This window comes from Anopheles gambiae, chromosome X (genome assembly GCF_943734735.2).
Source record: "Anopheles gambiae chromosome X, idAnoGambNW_F1_1, whole genome shotgun sequence".
NCBI classification, from domain to species: domain Eukaryota; kingdom Metazoa; phylum Arthropoda; class Insecta; order Diptera; family Culicidae; genus Anopheles; species Anopheles gambiae.
The window spans coordinates 716806-732551 of NC_064600.1; the positions used below are offsets into that span (position 1 = coordinate 716806).

General features: G+C 50.7%; 1 protein-coding gene across 8 annotated transcripts in view; it reads left to right on the forward strand.

Moving 5' to 3' along the window:
* LOC1272230 (octopamine receptor Oamb) overlaps nt 1-15746 on the forward strand; it is a 95077-nt gene that overhangs the window by 48213 nt on the left and 31118 nt on the right. For all 8 annotated transcript variants that reach the window (XM_061652877.1, XM_061652920.1, XM_061652883.1 and 5 more), the window contains exon 3: nt 6593-7054. In XM_061652877.1, coding sequence (XP_061508861.1) covers nt 6803-7054 — 252 coding nt within the window. In that variant the 5' untranslated portion in view covers nt 6593-6802. The remainder of the gene's footprint in view (nt 1-6592; nt 7055-15746) is intronic.

Sequence of the window (15746 nt, forward strand, 5' to 3'; positions counted from 1 at the left end):
ATCATGAGAAAAGCTTCCAAACGGGATTTCACGCCATGTAACAGCCGGCACTTGAAATAGTCGCAACAAGTATTATGTTCAACGCTGAAGTATGCTGGAAAATGGTCTCTTTTTCAATATTTTCATAACTTTATCTTCAAACTTCAATGACAGCTGAAGCATAGCTCTAATCGAACCGTTAAGACGACCCAACAAAAGCGCAGAAACTTGTCTTGTGTCTGTCTGGGCAGTTACACTGCTGCTGCTCTTTCGTCATCCAAAACCAGCCGCTGCACCAGTGTAACATCTGCAGGGCATTTAGCGTCCTGTCGCTCACAACAACCGAAAAAATACGACCTTCTCAATAGCGTGAAAAACCGTTTCCTCCACTGTTCTCCATTCCATTTTGTCTTTCTGTGCCTGTCTTTGCCTCGGTTTGCTGCGCGACAAAAAAAAAAGCAAATCGCACACGTGGCCCATTATTACATGCGATAAAATTCGTCGATCGGGAACGGTCCATTTCGCTCACGGCTCGTTAAACGACACCGGCGATGTTGCACACATACACACACACAGCACTATGAGCGAGTAACCGCTAGTAACCGGAAGTACTTGGCCAGGAGGAAGAACGGGGCGCGACGACGGTGCAACAGAAATAAAGTCTTACCCACGCGCCCCCACACGTGACAATGTTGGAATCAAACGAAATGACGTATAGTAAAGCGAGGTGGAAGCGATTGGAAATAGGAAATGGGGGTGGGGATGGGACATCGCATAGGGAAAGAACAACGCAATGGCTATACAGCAAAGCTTCCACCAAAAAGCGATTCCCGTTTGGCAAACGCCATTGAATCGTTTTGTGTGCGCTCGTTTGCTTGGCTCCCGATTCAGGGATTTATTCCTTTTGCTATACCATCCCCCACCCCCTCCCTCTCTCTCTCTCTCACACTCTCGCTCTCTCTCCTTCTTTCACACACACAAGCATACATCCTTTTAGTACATGGCAAGCAAAATCGCTTTTCGCATCATTAGGCAATGCGGGTGGCGAATTGTTGTGGTGTCGCTTCGCTTTTGCCTGATCGATTCGATCGAGCGTGTAGCAAGGTCGCCCGCTTTTAGTCCTCCCTCTCCCCAGCTTTTGAATCCCTGGGCCCTGCTAGAGGAATCGACAAGGAGGAGGTGCCACGAATACGCCAGGATGTGGTAAACGCTAAAGGGGCGATAAATTTTGCTCGTTCACTAACGTCCCCTATCGTGCCATTCCCCTGCGCTAGTGTTGCGCTGGAGGACGAGAACGGACATGGCGCGCAACGATTTTTCGGTGGAGAGAAGGGTGCAGGATCATTGGATGCTATAGATAAGCACTAAGCGGGGAGCAGAAGAGTCACTCAAAAAAAAAAAAAAAAAAGTTCACACCACAAAACGATACTGTTTCCCAACCCCTCCAGCACGACGGATAAGCATGTCGATGTTGGTGGTGTGGAAGGGGATACACCAAGCGGTAGCAGGCTATGGCAAAATGGTGATACATCGTTAAAGAAAACGGTAAAAAAAATCATGCAATCATCTCGGCGTATCAGAGCAGTCGAAAGACCTCGCAATGCTTCGATTTGATCAACAGAGCACTGCTCTACGTCACACATCAGCGTGGCGACGTCATACCGACGAGTAGGTGCTAGTTGGCAGCTAAGGAATGGAAGGTGCAAAAAATCCATTAGAGTACCAGTGCACATGAGATAGTAGCGCCAGCCCCCCGTTCGGGTGCTACGATCAATTCGTACATCACGCTCGAAACTCGCCCAATTCCACTCAACCGAAGTAGCGAGTGTTAATTACGCTGCGAGCTAAAGAGCCACACCTAAGCTTAGCTAGGCACAACATCAGGCACCAACAGATAGAACACAGGTGTAGCAAACAACAAACATTGGCCTTGTAAGCTACCTACCGTCTGGATTTATGCTACTACCAGCATTCGAGGTGCAAAGCGTTTTTGGTCCTTCGAACCGGATTCATTGTGCTGGCTAATTGTACGTTTAACATTACTGCGCATAAAACAGGAAACTACTTCTTCTTCTTTTGCCGCTTCTTATGGTGAGCTGTATTGTAACGTATTAGCTTAACAATCAAACTCGCTAGCACATTCACCAGAAGCAGGGGTTGGTTTGCATAATACAAAAAGCTGTGGTCCTCAGCTCGTCGCTCGTCGGTAGGAACAGCACAAACGCCCATTGCGAGGTTGCTGCCCGAAGAAATTAAGAAGGCAACGGCAATCATTCATTTCAACTTTCCTCAGCTTTCTCTACCCCCTCACACCCCCCCCCCCCCCAGAAAGTGAAAGGTCGGCATTAAACATTCAATTTACATTTTCCGATCCCACTACATTCCCCCTTTCCGGCGCTGATGGTTGTTCTAGTGGAGAGTTTTCTTCCCGAAAAACATTCATCCTGCAATAGGGCGTTTCCGGTCGATGTTGGTCAATTTAAAACTCAAGATTTATTAAGATCATTATAAATATTTGGGCGCAAAACGAAATTTATAGTCTTATAAATAAGATATCGTCCTCTCTTTACTACAGGAAAGTAATTTTTAAACACTTTTAATAACCCGGAGACGTTGTACATATTGCCGTTTTTGAAGAATCTAGAACTCTGAAAATCAGAACATCTTGAGAGTTTATATCCTAAGCTCGGCTGTAATGTTAATAGCACTTTTCCAATTGAAAACCCCAAAAATGATCTTGAAATTTGCACGATTGTTTGTATACGATTGTACAAATGCAACCACCGCGAAACGCAATCACTCTGGAAGGATGTTTCTTTGACGCAAGCGAGCCGCTTAAGTTTTCTAACTCAAATAAAAAAAAAACTGCCCTCGTCTATAAACAGATCGATTTCGCTACAGCTCGGTTTTCGGTTTCGACCAACTGTTGTACCGAATCACCCTTTACGAGTCAATCCATAAGCCTAAGCTCCACTTAACACCCCCCCCCCCCCCCTCACCGTCCTTTCCCCCTCCTCACACCCCAGCAGCCCGATCGGGCGAGCCGAAAAGTCTTGCTACATTTAATTAGTACTTCTTGCTTTTTTCTTCTTCATCGCTTCGTGTGCTTTTTCTATGTCCTTTTTATTGGACGGCACGCTGAAGCGCCATCCTTCCGTTGGCGGCGGCCTGCTCAGCTTGCGACATGTTTGATAGATAGGGCACAAAAATAGAAGCCTGTATATAGACGTCATTAAAATTCTGCTCCCGCTGCTGGTCGCTGTCGTGCAGTGGAGCTTGAACCACTCGTCGCGTCATTGGCGTCTTTGGTGCAGGGGGGCTAGGAAGAGCGAACGGGTTATCAATCGCAGTACACTTTGCATTCGCCCATTATTCATTATCCTTCGGGCGGTAGCGGGGTGGCACAAGAGCGATGGCGTGGCAGCAGTGGAGCAGTGAAGCTCGCCCACTACCCACCGCACTTTCCTACTCGATTGCGGGGAAATTGACAAATGACTCGCTGAGCGCGACCGGTTCGCCAAAAAAGTGGGATCGAACGTTATAAATTATAAATTATTGCCCCCCAACTTCCTGCCTCCCCCTCCGTGCTGGTTGCGAATGAATGGTCGCAAGTTTTCCACCATTGCCCCGGCTACCCGGTCCAAAGGAAAAACCCCTGACAGCACTGGCGACGTCCACCGTTCCAAGTGGATGCTAATGAATGAACGGGTTTGCGGATTGGCGAAACCCCTACCAATCCTGCCGATCTGTACCGATTGTTGGTCCGCTTGGTTGTTAAAGCTTAGGGAAAGGACAGATCCGGGCAGGAGACACACAGCTCCGGGCACGAGACACATAGATCCGGGCAGGACTTCGTTCCGCTGCAGCAGCGATTTGAGATAACTTTAAACGCGAAATAAACAGCTCCATAAAATATGTAAATGAAAATAAAAAAATTTAATCACTACCACGAGTGTAGGACTGCGAAGTATTTCGATGTGGGAAGAATGCAGCTACACTCACACACACACTTGCACATACGAAATGAGGCAGGGTGGAGGTGCAAATCAATAGCAAGATGCAGGTTGGTACCGAAGCTTCCCACAACCGGCGAGCAGGAAAAACCCTCCTCAAACGACCCACTTTGAAAACAAAACTACACATTTCAGTAGTTCTGCAGCACTGGCTGCACCTGCTGATTGGTTTCCTTAGACCGCATCGAAACGCACACTGTAAGCAAGCTTTGCAGTAAGTCACCTCCTCCCATCCAAAGTAGGTGTATAAATATTTGAAAACAAATTGAGCTGATTCATCGCCCACACGGAGGATTCACTACGGTATCCTTCGGAACAGAAACAGCGAAGCGTGGTGGAGGGGCGAGCGGAGCGCTATACGCTTTGCAAATGGGGGGGGGGGGGGAAATGGTACTGAGACAACAGGCAGACTTTCCCGTTCTCATTTTTCCCAGGCACACACGGCTCGGCGCTCCATTTCGAAATACACTCAGGGGTTTATGCGTTTGCATATCCGTACACATCGTGTGGGTAGCACAGCGTACTTCCCAGTGTGTGTATGTGTGTGTGTGTGTGTGTGTGTGTGTGTGTCCAACTGGTACAACGTTTCTGGTACAAGGGGAGGGATGACTGCCGAACGATGACAGCACCCGGGAGCGGGGATGTAATTGTTATTCCTCTATATAAAATCACGCATTCAGTTGGCCTGGCCGAATGGAGGTGCTCTTTTCTAAGCGCCCCGGAAGTAGTCACAATCCCGTACGTAGTACCGTAGGCCACTGTGACAACTGGACGCACAAAAACGGAGCATTTGAAGCGTATAACTTGCTTGCTCGGCTCGAGACAGCGGTTCCACGCTTGCAGAGCGTGGAACCAATCCGGTTCGAAGGGCCAAATGTAGGGGCGTTACGTCACGGAGACGCTGTGTTCGATTGCTGCTCTGTACAAAATCCCACCTCAAATCCATCTCGTGTACCGCTCGAATCCAACTTACCAGTGTACAACAGCGGAGCTTGACTTCCCGGAACTCCCCTTGCTCCACTCTTACCCGGTCCTACCCCGCCATATTGCGTATTGTGGTCGATCGTTTCAAAATAGCAATAACCCAGAAACAGTTTATCCTCGCCCAAACCATCCCCGATGGATGGTCACAAATCGCTCTCATACGCTGAAGAGTTGGCATTTCTCTCTCTGTCTCTCTCTTTCTCTCTCTCTCTCTATCTCTCTCTCTTACTCTCTTTCCCTCTATCCTACGGCCAACTCAAGCACTCTCTCAGCTCGTACGATCGAAAAGGTGCATTCGGGGGTAAACACTCGGTCTTTAAACACCCGGTCAGCCCTAGGTGAATGTGATTCGTGGTGCACCTGTTCGGTTGCTGGCTGCCCGTAACAAAGCCCCGGAAGACCGCCAGAGGTTACAGGGTGGTTATGGAGAAGAGTGAAAGCTTACGCAGGCGGATTGGCCGATAAGCTGCACGCGGTTGCTGTGCAGCGTTAACCACTTCAGGGCAGGGCACTCTAACAGCACTCCCGGTTTCGGTCGAACTCCCGGGGAGATTCTCCCGCAACGGCACACCGCTGTATCCTGCGCGTCCCCAGGACGGGGGAGCGCTCGCTGATTGGTACTTGCTCGCAATCGAGTTCAATTAATGTGTATCGCGTCGGGCGCCTATTCCCTGGGCTCAATTGCTGCAGGCGCTATACTGTGCACCGTTGTAGCTGCAGAGTAAGCCATTTTGCGCTCCCGGGTTCGGGAAGAAAAGTCAATCGAAAGAAGCAAAAAAAAAACAGGCGTTAGGGGGGGGAGGGCTCCGGTTTTATCGACGCAATTGAGCTACCAATTCCTCCTGGGTCGAGGAGTTGCAGCGAAGCCCCGGTGTCAAATGCATTATTGAGAGTTGGATATCTCTCTCTTTCTCTCTCTCTTTTTCACACCCTTCCTGACCTGACTGCTCACGGGACTCTGCTCTGGGGGTAGTTTGTTAGGCCGAGATAGGGATGAAAAAGGCATTAAGGCCGGCCGCACTGATCGATTATTTTACAATTCGATTTTAATACTGTTGCAAGCGGTGTGCGGGCGCAAGCAACAGGCAACTTTGGAATTGGATGCACTTTGCGATTGAGCAACTGGGGGATGTGCTGGGAGGACTGTGAGTCAATCCACTGGCTCGATCGGCGAGCGAGATGAGCCTGCTCGACGGCCTTCCCTTTCCGGCGCGCCCGACCGAAGCCCCACTAAATCGAGTTATCCAATTATCGTACCATTTGGTTTGGTTTTCCCGGGCAGGGGTTTTGTTGCTGTTGTTGTTTCGCCTGCCCCCGACTGCTGACAGCTGGTAAGCGATTGGGTTAGTGATGACCCGGTGCGATTCGCGACCCATAAACAGCTCCCACAAGAGGGCCCAGCGCTGCGATAACCTGTCAGCGAGACGATCGAGCTGGCTGCCGGTGACAGGCGACTAATACACCCACCCCAAACCACCCAAGACGCCATCGGAACCGATCGATTGAGCTTCCATTCCTCCATTCCCGCGTACAACACTTCACTTTCTTCGATTGCGCCCTCTCACATTCTAATGCGACATCGCTCTCTCTCTCTCTCTCTCTTCTTCGTCTCACAGGGGAAAGACGCCATGACGCCAGCAGCAGCAGCAGTCGCAGCCGCCGCCACATCGCAGTAGCTGCTCCCGCATCAGCAACCCGCAACCGCACCCGAGCCCGCCGAACGCCCACAGGCCGTGTTGTCCATCGGCGCGTCGTAGTCGCCACCGCCGTCACCGTCAGTCGTTGTGTCCACGTCACCAGCCGCCGGAACGGCCCGGACCGGAGCCATGAACGAGTCGGAGTGTGCCAGCCTGCTCGCGTCCGTACAGTGGACGGATCCGACCAATCTGGTCTCGCTGGCGGTGCTCGCCTTCATCAACGTGCTCGTCATCGTCGGCAACTGTCTGGTGATTGCGGCCGTGCTCTGCTCGCACAAGCTGCGCAGTGTTACCAATTTTTTCATCGTTAGTCTAGCTGTTGCTGATTTATTAGTCGGATTAGCTGTATTGCCATTTTCGGCTACCTGGGAGGTGTTTAAGGTAGGTTTGCGTGCTGCGTTTGTTTGGTTCTGTTTTGCTTTTTCTCGTTCTCTTCACTCCACAACGACGGCAGGAGCGGGCTTTCGGGGTTGCTTCCCACCCTTGAGAGAAAAAAGGGGGATTGGGTCGCAAGGGGGTGGATCGTTTTGAGTGATCGGAGAGCTGGCCCAACACGCTGGCGTGTCCGGTGGGTTGCATGTTTTTTCCCCCTTCATTTTTTTGCCGTTCCTTCCGCTAAAACAGCGGCAGCAAAACAGGCACGCACCTTACACCCATTCGCCTTGCCGAGTAAGGTTTGCCCCTTTCCCAGCGCTCTTTTACCGGTCGGTCGACACAGACAGACACACACGCGCGCGCGCACCCGAGCCCGTTCGATTGGATCTCGGGGACGCCGATTTTCTATGCAAATCTAAAGTGCAATCGTTTCTATCACTATACTTTGCCGTCTCACCAGCCACCCCGAGCACGATGCAAGGTGGTAATAACGATAGTGACATGCCGCGACAATAATAATGGTCCTCCGTGCGGTTCAACCCTTTGGTGGGCTGGACCACGAGTGAAATGAAGCGGAATGAAAAGCTAAAAGATCGATGTTGGTGACTGAGAGCGGCAGAACCGACCGACAAAAAGCATTATAAGAACCGACCGACAAAAAGCAACATCTGCAACAAGCCCGTCCACAGTACAGCTGATCAATGACCTCCTCCGCAAAAAAAATTGGCACCGCCAGTCGTGCAGGCGTACCGCTTTAAGGGTTAAGCTGCGGTTAAGCTCGGCCGACCTGTCGCATCGGAGTCACGCGCGTTAGAAAATCTGGTCGCAGCACACGTTTTGCATTCGCCAGCATCGTGTACTGGGCGGTGGGGAGGATGGGTGCCTACCACCTTGCTGCGGTGCTGATGGTGCTGATGCATTTACATTTCCCCCCTGCTTGTGCCGTCCAGCTCGACTAGTGCACTGGCAAAACGTGCACTGGCTGTGAACCACGAAATGGCAATTATGTTCCGCCATTGCACGAGTTCACGATTGCTCGCCGCTATGGGCGGGTATTACTTCTGTGTGTGTGTGTTCGTGTGTCACCCTCCCTGCGGGTGGATAAAAAGTTAGACATTAGGGCCTCTTTTTGCGCGAAGATGAACTTCTAAAACGGCATTCAATTGAAGTCGCGCTGCAAATGATCGTCAATTTTGAGCAGCACACGAAGTCTGTCGGCCGTGGCACGTGCCGTTGGTGGCGAGATAATGCTTTCCAATAATCGAGCTTTTTCGAACGAGCAGCCCTGCCACGGGAGACGCTGCTGGAACGATTTGCTTGCGATGTTGAGAGCTATTTAGTGACTAAGAAGCACGATGAAATGTAAAAAAAAAACAGCCCGACAGAGGGATCATGTAACTAGGCAGCTACTAGTGTTTCGCTTTCGTCTTCTTAATGGAATGTCACATGACAGGAGAATGTGTCATACCGTCATAGAAACCCATGCAATTGGAAACGTTGAATGTTGAGGTGGGTATCTGTATCTAGTACCACGTACCAGACTGTATCGAACCATTTGTGTGTATAATGCTATTTCTTAGTAGACATTATCCGCTATAGGTTCCTTGGTGTGATAACGCCGTTACGTCATTAGAGTCAGCTATTTACCAGGTACAGTTTACGAACTGGAATAAAAAATGAGAGCTGTTTCAGGACCGATAAAAGAACGGAGTTGACTTCGAAACGACTGGTGTGGATTCCATATCCGTTCCAGGACCGATACGGGGTCTGGAGGAGTAAGAGGACCAGTTTCGTAACTGAAGTGAGTCCTGGAGCATGTCCTGGACTGGAATATGTGCAGGACCAGTTTTAGGTTCGCTATGGATTCGGGAGCAATGGGTTCTAGGAGCAATACGAACTAAGCATGAGTTCCAAAACCAATACGGATTGGGGTGCCAGTTTCAGGAGATATAGGTTCCAGATCAGTTTCAGAATTGGTATTGGGAGCCGTTTCGTTTGACGTAAGTCTCGGAGTTAAAGAGTACTTTCCGTAGTTGCGTTGCGTATCCCTGTAACTGGATCAAATTAACCAGTTAATGCAAATGCTTGGGGAGGACTAAACTTTGAATTAGAACTAGTCCAACTCCAGTCCTATCGAGGACCAGATTGAAACTTTAGCTTAGCGAAATCTCTTATTATTGTAAACTTTGATTCCAAAAGATTGTTTTCCATGAACAAACTTGAGAATACAAACCATACGACAGAGTCTGTCAGGTTAAACGAGTAAGCTGCGTTTGGAGATCATATGAAGTGTGTCATACTGTCATACTTCAGATCTCTAAGCACAGCTTAAGGCTAGTTTCTAGCCAGAGTGGGCATGACTCTAACTATGAAAGGGAGACTGAAGGCATCGGAGTATACAACCTCGCTAATAGAAGAAGAAGAAGAAGAAGAAGAAGAAGAAGATTGTTTTCCTGAACATGCTGTTACCTAAAACTAATGTTCCAGGTTAGGCATCGCTCAATATCCTAGTGATTTTGTTTAAATCATCACTGACATTGATGGATGTACATGTAATATTCCATGGTTGTTTCTTTAAAAAAAAATATGAACGAAGTACATTAGGGCCAGCGTATTCCGTGTAGGACGTCTTACTTCTTGCAGGTTGCAAACACACGCGTTACATCGCAGAAGTTCGTGCGCAGACATACTGACAAGCCAGAATAACCCTTGGTCTTGGAGAAGGAGTGCTCCGCAAGTGATTGCATAAGCGTAAGCTCGTTCTCCCACTCCCCCCTTTTGGATGCATCCTCTTGTCAGATACAGCAAAGCGCTTTTGCTTGACGGGACAAACAACGTGTCCTTGCGCAAGAGCTGCAAGAAATTCAGTCCCTCAAACTCTGCATGGTCACAAACGTTCCCACGAGCCGTATCTGCCCCAGCCGTCCATCTGCGTCAGGTGTCGAACGGTAACGGTGCAATATTAAACGAAACTACCACGCCATCCCTCTCCCATTCCATCCGGCCGAATCCGTTTGCATACGTTTAATGCGTGCCGCTTAATTAAATTGTACCGAGCTACCCGAAATGCTCATCCTGCCAGCCCCCAGCACCGGCCAGGAAAACCACAAATGACGCACTGGGAAATGTTTATGGCTCCCCCCCCCCCCCCTCCCCGTTCTCTCTGATTTTCCGTCGCTCACCAAGCGCTCACCAAACCAGCCGTTATCGTTATCGTGCCAAAGAGTGTAACTTACACACCACGGCCGAAGTGATGTGCCCGGGGCCCTCCGCTCTCGCTCACCAATCGCCGTAATGTGCACGGTGGGGTAGGCCCCCGGCCACTACGTGATCGGCCGTTGATTGAGATTATTAATTCCGAAAACCATTCCGGCCGGCCCCCGCACTTCGCATCGATGCAGGTCGAGATTGGCGTTTCGGGGCACACACACACACATACACAGACAGACACACCGTATGTGTGCTTAGTATACATATATTCTGATGTGCAAGATGTGCTATCTTCCCGTGCTGCCAGATAGGGTTTCAATGGGCCCAGCATAAAAGAACAATAACGAAGTGGTCCAGCGGGCCCGGACTGGAATGGTGAGGGGGGGGGGGGGGGGGAGGGGAGAAGGTTATTGCTGGGCTGCTATTCCAAAACCCAGCTACCGAATGGAGCACTATGTGTATACGTGTGTGTGTGTGTGTGCGATGCGATTGTATCGAAAAACCGCAGCACCCCATCCCTCCGGGATGCGCCATCCCCGCACCCCTGTAACCGCAAACCGGAAGCGTGGCATATTCCAGGGCGTTCGATCTAAACCCTCCGCAACCCTCCCGCATCCCAACTCTCCCGGTTTCGGTTGGCTGGATGACTGTCAGACGATAAACTGCAGTTTGCCACAGCAGCTGGGAATGAAGAGTGAATCAGTGTTTCATTTTACAGCCCAATCGGCGTGTCTGTCGGATGAACGGGTGTGAATCGGTGGGCGCGGGCATATGCTTCTGCTTGTAGCGATTTGGATTCAGCTTCGGCTACTGCTGCGGGAGGCGGTCAAAGGCAGAAGCGCACAACACACCAACCAACCAACACTGTTGTGCGGGAAGGAAAAATGGAAATGCTACGGAAATAAAGGGAGAGAAAGAAAACAGTACGACCCCGGCTGCGACCCAGAAGAAAGTGGCGAACTCCGAAATGTATGCAGAATCAACACACACACACACACACATGCAAGAGGGCAACAAAAAGCGGACAAAATAAAACAGCAAAGCGCTGCACACCACACCAGCCAAACCAAACTCAATATTCATTCAAATTTATTCAGATTTCTTATCAATCCTTCTGTCCCGCTGCTGCTGCTCTCCTTTTCAAGTGTGTGTGTGTGTGTGTGTGTGTGTGTGTGTGTGTGTGTGTGTGTGTGTGTGTGTGTGGGTGTGTGAATCTGTATTAAAAATCAGAGCTCTCACAATCACCTTCTCCCTGGTGCTCCTTGAGCCGCCCATTCTCACCCAACAGCGCCCCCCCTCCCTTCCACACCAGACTTTTCCCTTTGCAGCACCGTCCCGGGAGGGCAGCCCTGGGCTCGGCCCGCTCAGGCAATGTGAATCATAAATTTACAGCTACTGGAACAACAACAAAAAATGCCATTCTTTTCGGTTTTTCGGAAAATGAGTTTCCCTTCAAAGGTCGAGTGCACGGGAAATGGGGGGGTTGGTGGGAGGGGAGGGGGGGGGAGAGGGATGGAAATTTTCCACACAACAGTCGACGCTCCATGCGAGCGAAGGAGCTACTCGAGGCACACGTACCCGTGACTTGGTGGGCGGAGGATGGGGAGGGGGGGGGGGGGAGGAGATCGAAACTGAGCGGAAAATAAAGAACAAAAACACACTCGCACACAGCGCGGGGGATGGGTGCAAATAAGAAGGGGAAAGGGGAAAGGGGGGGGTGTTGCTAGAAAAATATGGCGAACAAAAATATCCCTCCACGCACCTTCCCGCTCCCCAACAATCGGGCGCCGTGCGAACGGGGTGAAAATGGGGGGGTGGCCGTGCTCTCGAATCAGAAATTCAACGAATACCAAGTAGACATGAAAGGAGCAAGCCCTTGGTAAGGGGGCGGGGGAAACCCGCCAGGCTGACTGCTGGCCCCCTTTCAGCGCAGCGCAAATGGAACGGGGTAGTGGGGGAGGCATCGTGCGAGGATGGATAGTACGCGAGCCCTAGCTAGAAGAAAGCAAAACAGCCTGGGAAGTACGCGCGAATCTCTAAGCGATACGCTGGAAGATGTGCACCAACAACAACAACAAAAAACGGAATAGAAGAGAGAAAAAGAAAGAGAAAAACACTCTCTAACACACACACACACACACACACACACACACACACATAGCGAAAGCGGACACCGTGTAGAACCTCCCCGGGATGATCTGCGCCATCTTGCTCGCTTCGTGGAAAAGGTTAATCGCTACAGTGGACTGCCGTGCAGCGGGGGGGAAGGGGGGTGGGGGGGGAACAAGCCCGAACGATGCTTGCCGATGCTCGCCCATCGCATCGTCGCACTGCTTTTGCAGGATTTCGATCCTTATCATCCCGCTGCTCGGGGCTTCACGCGCCTCTGTGCGAGCCCCAGTTGCACACAACACCGTCCGTCCGCCAGCGACAGCGTGCTTAGGGCGGCCAGCCATACCCGAACCCACCCACCGAGGTTCGGTGCGCGCCTCGGATCACTCGTGTACCGTTGCAGATTGAATTATCTTATAAATTGGCTTTATTATGAAAGCCAATAATTTTATCTGATAAAGGTTGCGTAACCCTGTTTCGCCTCTTTTCATCTGTGCTTCGCACGCTGTGAGTGGGGCCAGGGGAAGGGGAGAAGGGGTTGTACGCTAGTACGGGCGCACTTTTGCACCGTTGTTTGCTGCGTGTGTTGCTGCTCCATCTAGTCGCTTTCCTTGATGGAGGACTTTTTATTTCGTCTTCTTTGTTCTCTCTCTCTCTCTCTCTCTCTTTGTATCTCTCTCAGATTCTGGCCTTATTTCCATTTCTTCAGAAAGCATATCCTTCCGCGAGGGTGGCACGCGGCTGACAGAGTTGTGCGTGTGTGCGTGTGTGTCAATGACAAAAAAAAACCTGATTGAGGTTTAAGTAGGTGCTGGGGGAGTGGGATATGTTGTGCCGTAGGACTTTGTTCCCACAATAATGCTTTTTTTACCTCCTGCCGAAAGTATTACAGGGTTTTCCAGGAGTTCTCATAGCTGTGGACAAATCCAATAGGAATTTCCAACGAGTCCAACAAGGGTGCCATCGAGTTCAATTTCCAACTTATCAAGTTCACTTCTAATAGGAAAGCGTCAAGGAAGTGTCCCACAAGTATGAGAACCCCTGGAAAACCCCTGTATTAACAGTGACAAACAAGCCTGCTTAAAAAGATCTTTCTGTGAGGTAAATTGTGCGCCGCCAGGCGTCACCGGGAATAGCATATTGCATACTTGAGGGCGTTTATTTTGGCTTGTTAAGCCACGCACAGCACAGCTAACGCTCTAAAATGGAGCATTTTGCTGGGAATCGATTTTTAATTACGCTGCTGCTTGGGTTGTAGGTGAGAATGTAATATCGATTTTGGTTTTGCTATCCACCGGTAGCGTTGGCGATAGAAGTCCAGTCCTCTTTCCAAGTCGAGCGGATTCACTTTCGAAATGCTCTCGTCCTTCATTCGCAATAACCGTTTGAAACGGATATTAATATGCATACTATTAGGAGCGATCAGTGTTGAAAAGCATCCAAAAGCTGCACACACACACACACACACACGTTCAAGGCGTCGATGAAAAAAAAAACAACTCGACGCTAAACCGTCCCGTTCCGAGGCTACACAGACGCCCGAGGTGGCAGAGCGGATGGGAAAAACGTGCTCCGAGTACTCCGGTGTCGCGTTCCCGCTGTCGCCCGAGTAAAGAAGAAGCTACAAAAAAACCCCCACCCCCGTTCAATCCCGCCCTTTACCCGCTCAGACATGGGTAGAAAGGTGTGCGAGAATGGATGAAAGTAGCTTTCTTCGCTAAAAGAGTACACCACCTGCCCCACAACAGCGCGCCTTCTTGCGTGAATTCGAGTTTTTTTTTTGTTTGGTTTTGTTTTGTTGCTTCTCCACGCTTCTCTCCCTTCCCTGCAGATGACCCATGACCGTGAGGCCACCGAGCAGCAGATAAGAACGTTACCATCTCCCACCTCTCTTTTTCTGACATTCCTCTCCAGCTCTGTTACAAAAAAAACCCCCCCATCCTAGCTCAAACTCTCTGGGTCACATTGTCACCGTTTTCTTCATCCCACGCCCTGCTTACGCTTGAGATGCATCGTCAGGGGTGGGGGTTCCGGTGGGTGCGTGAGTAGAAGAAAGCGAGTATCAGTTTCGAGGTCTGCAAATTCATTCAATATCCGACCCCCCCCCCCCCCCCCCCTCTGCCTCCACTCTGCGAAGGTGTAAAAGGTGCGCAAGGATAAAACGAATCGCTCCCGCGTCCGCTGGTGAGGAGTGGACGAGGTCGGCGAGGTGGTGAGTGATGCTGAGAGCGCTCCTGATAGACCACGCGCCGCTGGTGAGTGCGAGGTGGCACGGTGGGAGCGGGTAAGCCATCGTCATCATCATCATCATCATCGTCGTTCTCGTCGTCGTGCCCTATTCCAATTCGATTTAGCACCACGAGGACATACAAGCGCACGGGGCAAAACGGGGGACCGAACACGGGAAGGGCAATGGGTAAAAGTGTTGCAAGGTAAATGTGAAATGAAAACGCCTCAATCAGCACGGTTGCACGGGTTTCGCGGTGCGGTTGCGGCGACGGCAAGCCCGACAGCTCACTTCGTCGGTTAATTAAGTTTGAAGTGAGCTTTCGCGTCCCTCGCTTTGCCCCGGCTGATTGGCCGCTTCTTATTTCAAGTTAGCCGCCCATGTGCAGGCCAAGGCAGGCAGGGGGGAGAGGGCAATAGCAGCACTCGCTGCCACTCGTTCCCTGCCGGTTGCGCTCAGTCATCGACACTTGGAGGGATTTCCAAGTTTCGCTTTTCATTTGTTGAATCATTTAAATTGCATTTCGCGTCGCTCGCTCTCCTTCGCCCGGCCATTATCCCGGGGGGTGCGTAGCGGGTGGCGGGATTTCTTTATTTTATCTGGTGCTACACCCCCCCCCCCCTGCACATCCACCCCCCCTCTCCGCATCATAGCTCTCCGCGCCCCAAGCGAGGGAAATGGGAGGCTCTCGTGTGAACCATTTTCTTTTATCCTTCGAGCGCATTCACACACCATCGTCGCCATTACCAGCACCACCGTCGCCATCATTTGTCGCGGTTTTGTCACGGGGCACACTGTGCAAATGTGTTTCTGATGACTTCGCCGAAATTGAAGGCGAACACACAGGGCACGCTAGATGTGCAGTTGATGGACCCCGTTTTCGCCGATTTCCTTCACCCATGGCGAGGCGAAAATCCTTTTTGGTTGGAGATGGTTTTATTTTTATCTAGAATGTTTAGCAACGAGCAGAACAAACAAAACAAAACAAAAAAAAACATCCCCAACAAGACGTCCCGTTGAAAGCGGCACGGCTTACTGAAGCTTTTAAAGGGTTCGTCGTCTGCCGCAGTGTTTTACGACCGCAAGGGGAGGGGGGGGGGGGGGTCTGTTTTCGTGCATAATCTGCTGTGCCATTTCGGAGCGGGTTTC